At 47.4% G+C, this 12,907-nt stretch overlaps 1 protein-coding gene across 2 annotated transcripts in view; it reads left to right on the plus strand.

Moving 5' to 3' along the window:
- The window catches only part of BMAL2 (basic helix-loop-helix ARNT like 2), a 55,338-nt gene extending 48,621 nt beyond the window's left edge, over positions 1 to 6,717 (plus strand). The window contains exons 9-16 of one of the 2 annotated variants that reach the window (XM_088454822.1): positions 928 to 1,168; positions 1,660 to 1,766; positions 3,222 to 3,372; positions 4,160 to 4,218; positions 4,302 to 4,410; positions 5,133 to 5,220; positions 5,968 to 6,070; positions 6,361 to 6,717. In XM_088454822.1, the coding sequence (XP_088310948.1) occupies positions 928 to 1,168; positions 1,660 to 1,766; positions 3,222 to 3,372; positions 4,160 to 4,218; positions 4,302 to 4,410; positions 5,133 to 5,220; positions 5,968 to 6,070; positions 6,361 to 6,485 (983 nt within the window). In that variant the 3' untranslated portion in view covers positions 6,486 to 6,717. Of the gene's footprint in view, positions 1 to 927; positions 1,169 to 1,659; positions 1,767 to 3,221; positions 3,373 to 4,159; positions 4,219 to 4,301; positions 4,411 to 5,132; positions 5,221 to 5,961; positions 6,071 to 6,360 lie in introns of both variants that reach the window. The other variant, XM_088454821.1, reaches the window with a different exon arrangement.
- Positions 6,718 to 12,907: the final 6,190 nt, after the last annotated feature.

Genomic DNA, 12,907 nt, shown 5'->3' on the forward strand with positions numbered 1-12,907 from the left:
AGAGGCTACTCACTCACTCGCTCTACTCCAACCTCTCTACTCCTTAAACAACCTGTCCCTGACTCTCCTTCCCAGCGCACTTTACCTTACAAATCTGTTCTCTGTCAAGTGCTAGTTGCTGGCTGCCCGGGTTTGGCTGGGCCCCTTGATAGCACTACGTGTTAGTGCAGCAGAACATGCACTGTTACTGGCACCTGAAACTCTAAATAAACTGCAGCTCCCGATAGCCCTTCCTGACAGGAGCGCCCGGCAGAAAAGGCTGCTGAGAGCTATTGTTTATTTAGAGTTTCTTCACTCTAGTGCAATATGGTGCCCGACACCGGTGCCAGTAACAGTGGCTCCTGACTGTCGTGCGAGTCTCCGGGCCAGGCACTGCCCAGGAGGGCACACCAGGTACTGCCACTATTATGTTATTCTACCCCCTGGCCGCGGGTGGCACCGTTGAACGGCACCCCTACTCGGCTGGTGCCCCTGGCAAGTGCCATCCTGGCCAAGGGTTAGATACGCCCCTGGTAAAAGTCTATGGCTATCGGCACAGATTGTAAAGTTGACGTGTTAAAGTTTTCTTTATGAGCTAGATAAATCCATTTGCAACAAAAGTTTTAAGTCTTAATTGAAAACCCGATCACCTCCTCAGATAGAGATCACTATGTGGATTTCATACTTGGATTAGACAATTCCTGTCTGCCCTTGGCATCCACTTGGCACAAAGTCCAAGTATGGTTTGAGTTGTCTCTCCACACTCTGCATTGTCACCTCTCGCCACTAGATGGCACTCCATTCCACCGCAGTCACACTACTATGTTCTCTGCTTCAGAAATCTTGCTGGCATTAGATTGTCGTAAGAGTTGCCAAATACCGTCCAATGTAGATAGTTTCCAGACTGTCCACAGGAGGTATTCTGACACCCGTCTCTTCCCCATGCAGAGCACCGGCGGTACTGTACCATCCACTGCACGGGGTATTTGAGGAACTGCCTTTCCAGCGAGGTGGGCTTTAAAGAAGACTGCGACGCGGACAAAGAGTCGTACAACTTCAGCTGCCTTGTGGCCATCGGTCGGTCGCATCCATTCGTCATGCCGCAAAGCACGGCGGACATTAAAGTGAAGCCCACAGAGTTCATTACCCGTTATACCATGGATGGTAAATTTGTCTATGTGGATCAGCGGTAAGGACCATTATTTATTTTTATATGTTCACAGTCCTTTCAAATTTAAAGTTCCATTATGTACTTATGTTAATTAAATGCACTTTGGGAAAACTGGGGACAGATTGTAAAGTGAGACAATTCTATGGTCGTTAAACTTTTTTTTTTTTTTTTGTAACTTTAAATCTGTCCACTTGCAAGACTATAAGCACAATGATTGTCAACCCTGTCCTGGATCTTAATTAGCAGTATACATACATGTCACATAAGTTCCTTTGTCGGGTCAGGTCCTGAATGGGAGGAGAAACTCCTCGTACCTGGAGGTAGATGGTAAAGAACTATCTCTCTCAGACTATACAGTCCTGTATTAGAAGAGCCCATGAGCGGATTTACACTCTCACTAGACTCGCACGATGTCCTCTGAACAATCTGAGGATTCAGGATTAATTCTCCTGTTTATAGTGACCATTGTAAATGTTGCAGCATTATTAATGTAGTGTTTCTTCTCCCAGAGCTACAGCCATCTTAGGCTACCTTCCTCAGGAGCTCCTCGGCACTTCCTGCTATGAGTACTTCCATCCGGATGACCACAGCCATCTAACAGACCAACACAAAGCTGGTAACTCATGACTCTTTATAACCCGTTTAGGCTTTTATTGCTTCTACTAGATTTATTAATTTTACCAACACATTTACTAAATGACCCAACGCGTTTCATTACCTATGCAATTCTATCTAACCTTCCCATGTTCTCAGGAGTTGTACTTTCCCTACGAGCATCCTTGATCCCTCGATTTTAGAATGACCATCCATCTGGATATGATTTGTGCCCATACATTTTCATCTGTTGGTTTTCCATGTGGAACGACGCGTTTCATTCCACATATAATTATGTCTAACCTCTCTATGGCCTTATTAGATGTTTTAACTCTTCTAACATGTTTGTATCCCTACTTTTGTGTGATAAATAGTGTTTGTGACAGTCTTTGTTTTTTCCCATTCATCTGCCTGTGTGTTACTCCCATGCATTTCAATCTATAGTGTTGTTTTTTTTGTTTGTTTTTTTGTGAATCAACGCGTTTTATTGCCCATAGATTTCGGGTCGATCTCTTCTATACCCTCTTAAATGCAGTAACTATTCCTGTGCATTTAATTATCCATGTATGTCTGTCTATCTTGTAATGATTCTTTTCTCATTTACGAACAAATCGACCATTTCCGATTCCTGTACATTGGCGTCTCCGTTTCTCTCTGCCCTAATGCCTATCTATCCCCATGCATTTTGGTCTGTGTGTGGCGCTAAGACCTTGAAGGAAGTCTATCGCCTTCTAGTATAGAGATAAAAGAAAATGATAATATAAGCACTAATATTTGGTGACCTCAGTTTAAAGCTGCATACACACACGGTACGATCTGCACAAGCAACGATATATCGCTGAACCACTTCCCTTGAACTTTTCTGTAGTGCAGGACAAACGATACTGGGTGTACACACCGATAGATCTCTACGATCGATATCTTTCAGTGAAGTCATCCTGCCACATCTCTGAACATGTAAATCGTGATGAAATCGTCCAAGTTGGCCCGCATTTACGGACGACCATAGATATCGTTATCATCCATGCGGGAACATTGTTTGTTGTTCACTGCATAAAAATTAACAATTTATCGATGAACGGAATCGTTAATAAATATCGTGCCGTGTGTACGCACCATAAGAGTTTGAGTAATAGGGATAGGTGTCCTGGAGCAGTTACTGGAAACGGCTTATATAGATAACCTTTGTACAGAAGAAATGTGATCGGTCTTTTCAGCAGCGCGTTTCCCCATGTATGAAAGCAGCGCTAACTACGCTCTGCATAGGAAGGTGTCACTTGGTCAGCAACGATACGTCCCTCTTGGCCGTCAGCCCCGGGCGGCGCCACCGGTCACACCCGCTCCCCCATCCATCCTTAGGGGCCTGCAGCGCATTGCAGAGTTGGCGCTGCTTGTGTAAAGACCGATGAATAGTGTTTGTGCAGATGGGCCTGAAATAATTATTTAATTTACATCCTGATTTTCCCTCTATCACAAGTTCTTCAGAGTAAGGAGAAGATTCTGACCAACGCCTACAAATTCAAGGCGAAAGACGGCTCCTTCATTGTCTTAAAGAGCCGATGGTTTAGTTTCATCAACCCGTGGACCAAAGAATTTGAATATATTGTTTCCGTCAACACTGTGGTTTCGTAAGTCCCTTTTTGTCGTCCTGCAAAATCACTTGGAAAACCATTTTTATTTCTTCAGTTCAGTTTATAAGCAAACTGTCTTTTCCGACTGTGTACATCCCAGCACCCTGCCTAGTGCCCTCCGCTCCTCCTATATAGCAGACGGCTGGGTCACTATTTAGGTTGTAGGTTCACTGAATCTAAATCACACCTATTACCATCTACAGCCGAACAGAACTTGAGACAGTTCACATTTTATATTAACATTTGCTGTGCAGCTGAATGTAAGCTATTGCTCTCTGTTATCAGCCACAGCAGACTGAGGAGAGGCTGCCTCCAGTGTCCTTGAACTGGGTTACCGGCCGGATGTCCGCTGTGTGCAGGAACATTCTCTGCAATCCCAACTATAACAGATATCCCCCACCGAGACCGGCTCCTGAGCGTTGTGCGACGTTTGTATAACACAGCCCTATAGACAGCTTCCAAAAACAAACAGCTGATAACAGAGAACAATAGTCTGACCGTGCATTTACACGTGCTGTGTATGCATACGTCTCCGGTTTTGTAATGGTACTGCAATATTTACATATATATTTGTAAATGTAATAAGTAATGTATGTGTATACGAGGATCACATATAGACCTATAGAAGTGTATAGCTTTCGCCTGTTCTGTCTGGGGGACCCTTTGCATAAAAATCCCATTTGTTTACGGTTTTACCGTAGTCCTGTTTTTATAGAGCAATTAGTGTATTAGGTTTAGTGGTAATTGCGCTGGTTATCTTGTACTAGTAACGTGTCTCCTGCAGGGATCAGGGGTTGTCGCTGGAAACTGCGTCTCTCCCAGGCAGCTCCCACTCATCAGAAGGTAAGTAGCCGCTGTATTGTTTCAGTATGTTACCTACGGGATGCATTCACCTGTTACTCCTAACGCCTTATTACACTCGCTAGATACTTCCAAGCGTCCGTTCCTCAACCTGCCCGGGATGTCCAGCGGGACGCTGCTCGGAGCTGCTAATATCGGGAGAGAGATCGCAAAGCAAATCGTGGAACTGCAGAGGTGAGCGCTACATGATTCCGTCAGGCGTAAAGTGAGCAATTGACAGCGGGTCTCTGGTTCCACCTTCAGATTACTTTTTCTTGTACTGTCCTGTGCTGTGCGTACCCTCCTGCGCCTTTACTATTTGTCTGTATTGTAATGAAGATAATTGTCTCTTCTAGGTAGACGTATGCTGTGCTCTGTGTGTTGTCTGTCTAGAGAGCCGCTTTGTGTCCTAGGCATTAGAAATATTGTGCCTGAGGGAGGGGGAGTGCTGCGGGCACAGTATGAGGGAGGGGGAGTGCTGCGGGCACAGTATGAGGGAGGGGGAGTGCTGCGGGCACAGTATGAGGGAGGGGGAGTGCTGCGGGCACAGTATGAGGGAGGGGGAGTGCTGCGGGCACAGTATGAGGGAGGGGGAGTGCTGCGGGCACAGTATGAGGGAGGGGGAGTGCAGCGGGCACAGTATGAGGGAGGGGGAGTGCTGCGGGCACAGTATGAGGGAGGGGGAGTGCTGCGGGCACAGTATGAGGGCGGGGGAGTGCTGCGGGCACAGTATGAGGGAGGGGGAGTGCTACGGGCACAGTATGAGGGAGGGGGAGTGCGCGGGTGGTACGATGAGGGCACGGGGTGTGCTGCGGGCGCAGCACGGGGGAGCGGGGTGTGTAAATACCTGCCGGTGTCTATACGGGGGTCTGAACATGTCCATGTTACAGAATGTGTAAGTCTCCTCTTATTCACAGGTTGCGCTCTCCGCCGTTTAATGGGGACGTAAGTCCTAGTGAGCTGCTAAAGAAATCGCCTCTAGCCCCGGACCTACCGTCCACTGAGGTAGGTTTCCACCACGCGGCCTGTCTGCGGTGACTATAATGCTATAATAATCTGCAGCGGGGTGGGAGAATGGGAGTCTCAGGATCCAGACGTGGAGTCAGACGCCAGCTGTATATTTATAGGGCTAATGAATTCTTGTCTCCTGGGATTTCCTATCCTGTAATACAGAGGTTCCCAAACTCCGCCATTACAGTCCAGGTTTTAAGGATATCCATGCTTGAGTTCAGGTGGTTAAATCAACGGCGTTTGGGAACCTCTGCCTTAATATGTGCACACAGTGTAAACATACATGCTATACCGTGTTATATGGTGTTTTTTTTGTCACGTTTTATTTGGTGATATTTTACAGTCTATAAATTCATTCTATTTTTAAAGGTCTGTATAACTGTGTGGTCAGAGCCCTATTTACGTCTTCTCCCGCTTATCTGAGATTTCCCCATTTTTTTTTTCTTTTTTCTTTAAAATGGTTATCTCTTCAAAACATGCACAGCAGCACAGAGTATATCAGGAGATGAGTGATGTGTTAGTGAGGACAGGGCTGCATGTGACAGGGGCAGTGACATGATGTGAGGAGAGGAATGGAGGCAGCAGGAAGCCACAGACTGAGAGTTATATAGTGGAAGGAGCAGGGTCGCCGGTAGTGATATAATATGCAGGATGATTGTAGTGTCACGCACCACTTTATATGAAATTTAAGTCTTACATCCAACTTGTTCAGTAATTGGATTTGTTTTTGTCCAGGAACAGAAGAGCGAGTTAGTACAGCTGTCTCCCACAGAAATAGAGAAATTGGGCACGTCTTCTCACAGTGATGTTTTACCTACATTCCCGATTCCAGACCATCTCCTGGGTAAGAGATTTCATGTGCTCTCATTATGTGTTTCTGTAATGAGGCGGAACATAGGCCAGTCTGTGTTTATGGTTCCTTCAAACCCAATCCTCAGAGAGACAAAGGGCTCGCCCCTGGCGGAGACATGTTGCCTGACACCTTGTCATTTTATTATACTACTTCTCAGAGGAGGAATATATGTTATATATAAGGCTCAGTGATGTAATTGGTGGCATTCCATGAACAAGATGGCGGCCTCCACTATATGTTCCTATGCACTTTCAGTAAGTCCTATAATTCTCGTCTCCTAGGTGACGGCTCCACTCTCGATTTTGAGAACGATGAACATGCCATAGCCGCCATTATGAACTTTTTCGAAGTAGGCAGCGGCGTGGCAGACAGCGGAGACCTAAACAACATACACTGGACCCTTTAGCAGGGCCGACGCAGACCTCTCAACGCACAAAGTACTGTAATCCGCGTGGCTTGGACACAACCTTCATTATTTTTATATTTTTGCTATCTATATATTACAAAAAAAAAGGAAACGACGCTCAGCGATTCTTACCAGGAGAGCGCGGCGCTGCAGGAACACGTTCTGGGACATAGATCTAAATAATAATCCGATATTTTCATACTTGTTATTAAATCCACTTTTCCTTGTACAAGACTTTGGTGTTTTTGTGTCGCACAGGACAGGATTCCAAAAATAAAGACAGGAGGACTAGGGTTTAGTTTGGCCTCCAGTACAGAGATTCTATTATCATCATGACAGCTCCCAGGTAGTAATAGCCGTGGTGGTTTTCTAAACCCACCTCATGGGCCGGTCCTGCTTCCCGGCCTTACCAAACTTGTCATATTATTATCCTTTATTTATATGGCGCCACCAGGGTTCCGCAGCGCCTTACACAGTACATAATAACTGTTTTTCTTGTGTGCTCATTTGTTTAACAGTACAAACAATGCAGGACAAAAACACGACTTATACATTGCTGCATAACACTTAAATAAGCAGCATAGTATCAGCAACCAAGTAGGAGTAAGTGAAGGAGATGCACCTGAGGGAAGAGGGCCCTGCTCGTGAGAGCTTACATTCTAAAGGGGAGGGGGCAGACAAACAGGGGTGACACAGATGGGCTGGATTGAGAGGAAGGAACATGGAGTAGTGGGATAGGATGAGAGCTGGAAAGCTTTGAGGAAGAAAGGGGTCTTGAGAGCCCATTTGAAGATTAGGAGCCAAGAAGCAAAGTTAACATGGAATGTTGAGTTAAGGCCAGGGGGACGAGGAAAGTCAGCTACTCGAGGGAGTTGGAAAACGCAACTGATATGAGCATTGAATGCAAATAATGAAGTGGAGAGTTTAGAAGGTAAGAGTTGGTGGGAGAGACCAGATGATAGAAGTTCACCAACACCAACACTGTGGTAACCTCCAGGCCAGGGAGTGTGATAGAATGTGAGGCTCCCAAAGGAGATAGTTGCAGGAGAAGTGGTGTCAGATGGGTAAGTCCAGGATTTGGTGATGGCTAGGAGATTGAAGGAGTTGAATATGAAGCCGTAATGGATAGGGACCAGTTGAATATAGACAGGACTGGCATTCAAGAGGAGACAGGAGAGAGGGACAGAGTTGGGAGGAGAGAGAAGGAGATTGTTAGGGTTGCTGTAGTGTGGGGTAGAGATTGATATAGAGCAGGGGGATAAGGAGAGTGTTGGTATGTGGTGGGCTTCTGAGTGTGGAAGGGTGACAGCAGGTGGTGGGCAAGGTGGAGGTTTAGTGTGGTGTGGGTTGAGAAGAAGAGGTGTAACTTGGAGAAAAGGGAGGGTGCAGATCTTAGGAGTTATGGGAGATGCGGTGGAGAGTACTAGCTGGGATGAAGGGAGATGGAGGAGAGGGAGAGGAGAAAGTGGAGGAGACTATGGAGGGAGGAAATAAATGGGAACTGGTGGTAGAGGAAAGTATTATCTTCTGCTCCCCCCTCACTCAGAAGCTACATAAGAAACATTGCGTAGATGAGGGATTGGGGGGGGGGGAGAAAACGGCAGCAGTAGTGATGAGAGTGAGATACAGGAATAGTACAGTTAAAATGTCTAAAAATCAGATAAAAGTAAGAACAGTGGCCCTCATTCAGAGCCGTACGCTATTTGCGGTCGTTCGTTTAAAAACAAGGGGTGGCTATTCAAATGATCCGTACGCACATTGCAGTCTGTTCACACCTCTAAGTCTGAACGAGCGAGCAAAACATACGCTCGTTTATTTGTTAAAAACGCCCCCTGGCCGCACGCATCCTACGTCATGTCCGCTATTTATTAGATTAATCGAGTACATCGACCAGCGTATGAACTGCTCGCTATTCTTGTGGTTGGTGTTTGCTACCACAAATTTGCGTGCAGTTCGGGCTATAAAATAACCCAGTGACGTGGTCAATGACGCTGCTGTTTTAAATATACACACCCATAAAACGCCCGTTTTGACCTTTAAGCACGCCTGCGTTCGGATCTCCACTCCCCATTTTCAAACACCTTCCCCTGTTACCACCCACATACGCCTCATTCTGTCACTCAAAATAGCAGGCACTCGCTATATAGCGTACAAAGGATTTTCGGCCGCACTGACTGGTTGGCGCATGCGTACTAAAAAGCGTACGCATGCGCAGATGTGCAAACATCGCTCGGAACGAGCGTACTGTTGTTAACGTGCGGCTCTGAATGAGGGCCAGTGTTAGTAGATGTAAAGGCACAACTACAAGAGTATATAATAAACAAAATGAGTTTAGAGCTGGTAAGGTTGCTGGACTTTAAATTAAGGATAAAGCATTCATATAGATGAGAAGGTGTTACAACAAATGGTAGAAACCACAGTGGTGTTGAGATAAATTGACAGTGGTGAAGGAATAATATAGACAGTGTAGGGTCAAAAACATACATTCAAAAATTAAAATTCAGCAATCCACCTGGTAGTTGCTTGCAATGCTGAAGCAGGCTGTTGGCATAAGGTGTGTTCAGGTTATAATGAAAGCTGGTGGCTGAGTTGCAGGGTATCCAGAAGCTCAGAAGATCCTTTTCAATTGTTTACAAGTTGTAAAGAATTATTTTTAAATGTTGTCCTCCTGTCTTCCTCCTGTTTAACTCCTGTCTAAGTCTATAAAGTCTGCTGTGCATATAATACCACTTTGAAATAAAAAACTATGCAGCCCTATAACAGGCCTGCAGCCTGTAACCTACTGGGTATATAGTGAAGCATACATGTGTAGTCACTGAATACACCTGCCCCCCCCCCCCCCCCCCCAATAACCTCACCCACACCAGATACAAGTCTTAAAATTCTAATACAAACAGACTCTAAACAGCATCCCATGTATCTAGGAGCTATTATATGGTTAAATTGCAAGACCTCAAGTCACTCTGGTTTTTGCAGATCATTAATAACAAAATACCTATGAAATCGGTATAATCATACAGCACTGCTATTTCAATGTCAGATGACTGGGTCCCAATAGATTCCCTGCAGGATGAGAAGGGGAAAATCAGTCATATTATCATCCCTTGCAGAGGATAAAGCTAGTAAGGTCTCCTGTCTAACTCTTTAACTTTTGCTTTGCATATAATACCACTTAGAAAAAAAAAATAACACTTTGAAATAAAAACCTATGCAGCCTTAAAACAGGCCTGCAGCCTGTAACCTAATGCGTGGATCCGTCATAAATACAGATCAAGCCGGCTGGTAAAGAAGTGTGTACAGATCGCTAGAGGTCAGATTGGCTGGATTAAAGTTTTCTCCATCAATTACAGTGGGATAGTTTTTAGGGCCACACACTGAAATATTGGGCGGGCATGAAGTATTTCCTAAAGTCTTCTAATTGTCTTACTGTATTTCTACTTATTCCATTGCTTTATACAAATGGGTACTTGTTAGGACCACTATCAGCAAAGCAGTGCTATCTGTGTAGACTAGGTACATGATTAACTATACACATGTGATCCACACCTAGGGGGTAAATTTACTAAAGTGCGGGATTTTAGAAGTATAGAGGTTGCCCATAGCAACCAATCTGTTTATACTTAACATTTATCTAGCACCTTCTAGAAGGTAATAGCTAGAATCTGGTTGCTACGGGCAACCTCTATACTTCTAAAAACCCGCACTTTAGTAAATTTACCCCCTAGAGCCCAGTCACCATAACACACTGTCTAATGACGCACCTGGCTGGACAAATGGATGAGAACACGGCGGACGACCTTCAGCATCACAGGGGGTCCTGTTAGCGCAGTAGGAAGAGAATGGCGCACACAGGCCAGGAGAATGGTCATCGCCCGGCTGCATTTACGCCCATGCTGGGTAAAGGTCCTATCGACCTCACTAGGGGTTTGGATCGGGAATTGGGGTCATTTTGGAATCGGGAGCAAAGCGATCTCTACAAACCTTTCCCCAATAATGTTGCGGATTGTGTACCCTGTATGGCCGGTATATATATCGGCAATGTGTATGGTGAGACCGGCTGCTCATACAGAAAGACTGGATCAGCACAGAGAGCAGAGTGTGATCTATCATTCTTATGACATTGATTAAAGTCCAACTCTTCATTTAAAGCAGGGATGGGGAACCTCAGGCCGACACTCGGAATCATTTGGTCTGGCCCTCTGAGTTTTTTTTTCTGCTAGCCTCATCTGGCTAGCAGGGTACTTAGATTGGCACCGTGCAGCCAGAATCTATGCAGCAGTGCCACCTGGAGCGTCCTTAGGATGCTTCAGATGGTCACAGCGCTGCCCTTACAGCTCCCCGGAGCATCCTCAGGATGCTCCGGGCATTGCTGTAATCACTGGTGATTGTGACCCAGCCCCCGTGTGATGTCACACGGAGGGGGCGTGGCCTGCACCAGGCCCTCTCAAATAATGTTATATATATCAAAATGGCCCTTGGCAGAAAATAGGTTCCCCACCCCTGGTTTAAAGCATAAACAATAATTTAATGCCCCTTTCTACTTCAGGGTCCATAGGGGTCCACAGGGTGACCTTGGGGTATAGCTGGATCCTCGGGCACCACGGAGTTAAAGCTTTCAGCTGCTCCCAGGATGCACTTGGGTCCAACCTCCCCTATATCCCGCCCCCGAGCCACAGGCGCCTCAGTTTAAGATGGTGCCCGGCCGGAGTCGGGTCACCCTGCGGGGGGGAGCTGCAGGAGCAGCCCCCTAAAGCTTTTTTAAACTTAGTTACATTTATTTATTTTTTTTTTACTATAGTTTTTTTCTCCAGAGCGGCAGCGATGGGCTGTCTGTACAGACGCCCACGCTGCCGCTCCTTCTCCCTGCTGGCGCCGCGACGCCAGCACTGAACTGGGGATCGCGGCGGGGGAAGCCAGAGTCTGTACTAGCCGGACTCTGGCTTCCCCCGGGACTGCTGCCGGAAGACGCCGGGGAGATTAAGGTAAGGTAAGCCGCGCACCGCTGATTAGCGGCGGTGCGCGGGTTCCTTGTAAATGCAGTCCCATGCCCCCGGTCTAGGGGACAGACCGGGGGCGCTAGTGGTGGCGGCGGGCCCCCCCTCCAGCGGAGGCATACCCCGCCAGACCACTAGACCACCAGGGTAAATTATGCGGCAAGCGGGATGCCGGCAACCCGGGGGTTAAATATGCTAGCCAGGGGAGGAAGCCTTCCCTGTCTAGCGGCTCCTCCCCTCAGCTCAGCGCGCCTTTCAGCACGGAGTCTGGCGTCGCTGAGCTGCAGTTACTCGGCCACTCCTCCTCTGAGGTCTCCAGCGGCCATTTTCTTACTGGCAGCGCAGATCTTCAGGGAGCACGCGGACCGGTCCCCCTGTGTACCTCTCCCCCGACAAGGACAGTGTACACAGCACTATAGCCCTCCCAGACACTGAATCTGGGCAGGTTGATTGTAGTGAAAAGGTGCAGTGAGTATATCTTCCTGCATGGTATGTGACTTTTGCTAGTGCTGCCTGTCTGTGTCTTTTTTCTACTTACTGTCAGCTTATACCTATCCCTTTCCTTCTCCTACAAGCCCTACAGGTGTGCGGGGGAAGGGTGTTTCTACAGACCTCACCTATATAGATCACGTATTTGTGAGGTCCGTCACATACAGTTGTGTGCTACACAGTACCATATTGTGGGCTGTTGTTCAGCACACTGGTGAGTGCGCACGTTTTCTTCCTAAGTCATGTCTGAGGAGGAGATTGAGCACTCCGGGGCTCCGGTATTGTTCTCCTGCAGGCGTTGTTCTGCAGGAGTGGATAGGGAAGATTTGTCACAGGATGGCCTGTGCGGACGGTGCCAGGCGCTCCCTGGTATGTCTAAACCTCCCATGTCGCAGGAGCCACCATGGGCGATGTTTTCCCAGGTGCTGGTGTCCATCGCGGACCGTCTGTCGGTCCCGACTGCCGCCCCTACTAGGGCGTTGCCTCTGCCTGCCATCCCCCATTCCCCGGGTGTCCCACAATTATTGCAGACTCCCCCGGAGTCTCAGCCTGTTGGTCCCTATGCGGGGTTGCCAATGTATATTCAGTCCACCCCTGTGGCACAGCAGGCTGTGGTGCCGTTTCAGGGTCCTGTGGCAGCTCCTCCACCCTGGGTGGATGCGCTTTCCCACACTGTCCAAGATTTGGCGGCAGCATCTTCGGCTTTTCAGTCGATGCTGCGCAGTGACGTGCCTTCCAGGGCGTCTAAACGCTCAGTCATGGCGCAGGCTGCACATCTTTCGGATTCTGAGGGGTCCTCGGATGATGGTGAGGTGCAGGATGACTCAGCCTCAGATGCCTCAGTCCAGGAGGTAGACACTAAGTCTTCCATCAATGTGCGGGCTCTAGTTAAGGCGGTGTGGGCCATTCTTCTGATTGAGGATGAGGCACCCGCTCCCA

Source organism: Taudactylus pleione, unplaced genomic scaffold (genome assembly GCF_031769625.1).
Source record: "Taudactylus pleione unplaced genomic scaffold, aTauple2 ptg000634l, whole genome shotgun sequence".
In the NCBI taxonomy this organism is placed as follows: domain Eukaryota; kingdom Metazoa; phylum Chordata; class Amphibia; order Anura; family Myobatrachidae; genus Taudactylus; species Taudactylus pleione.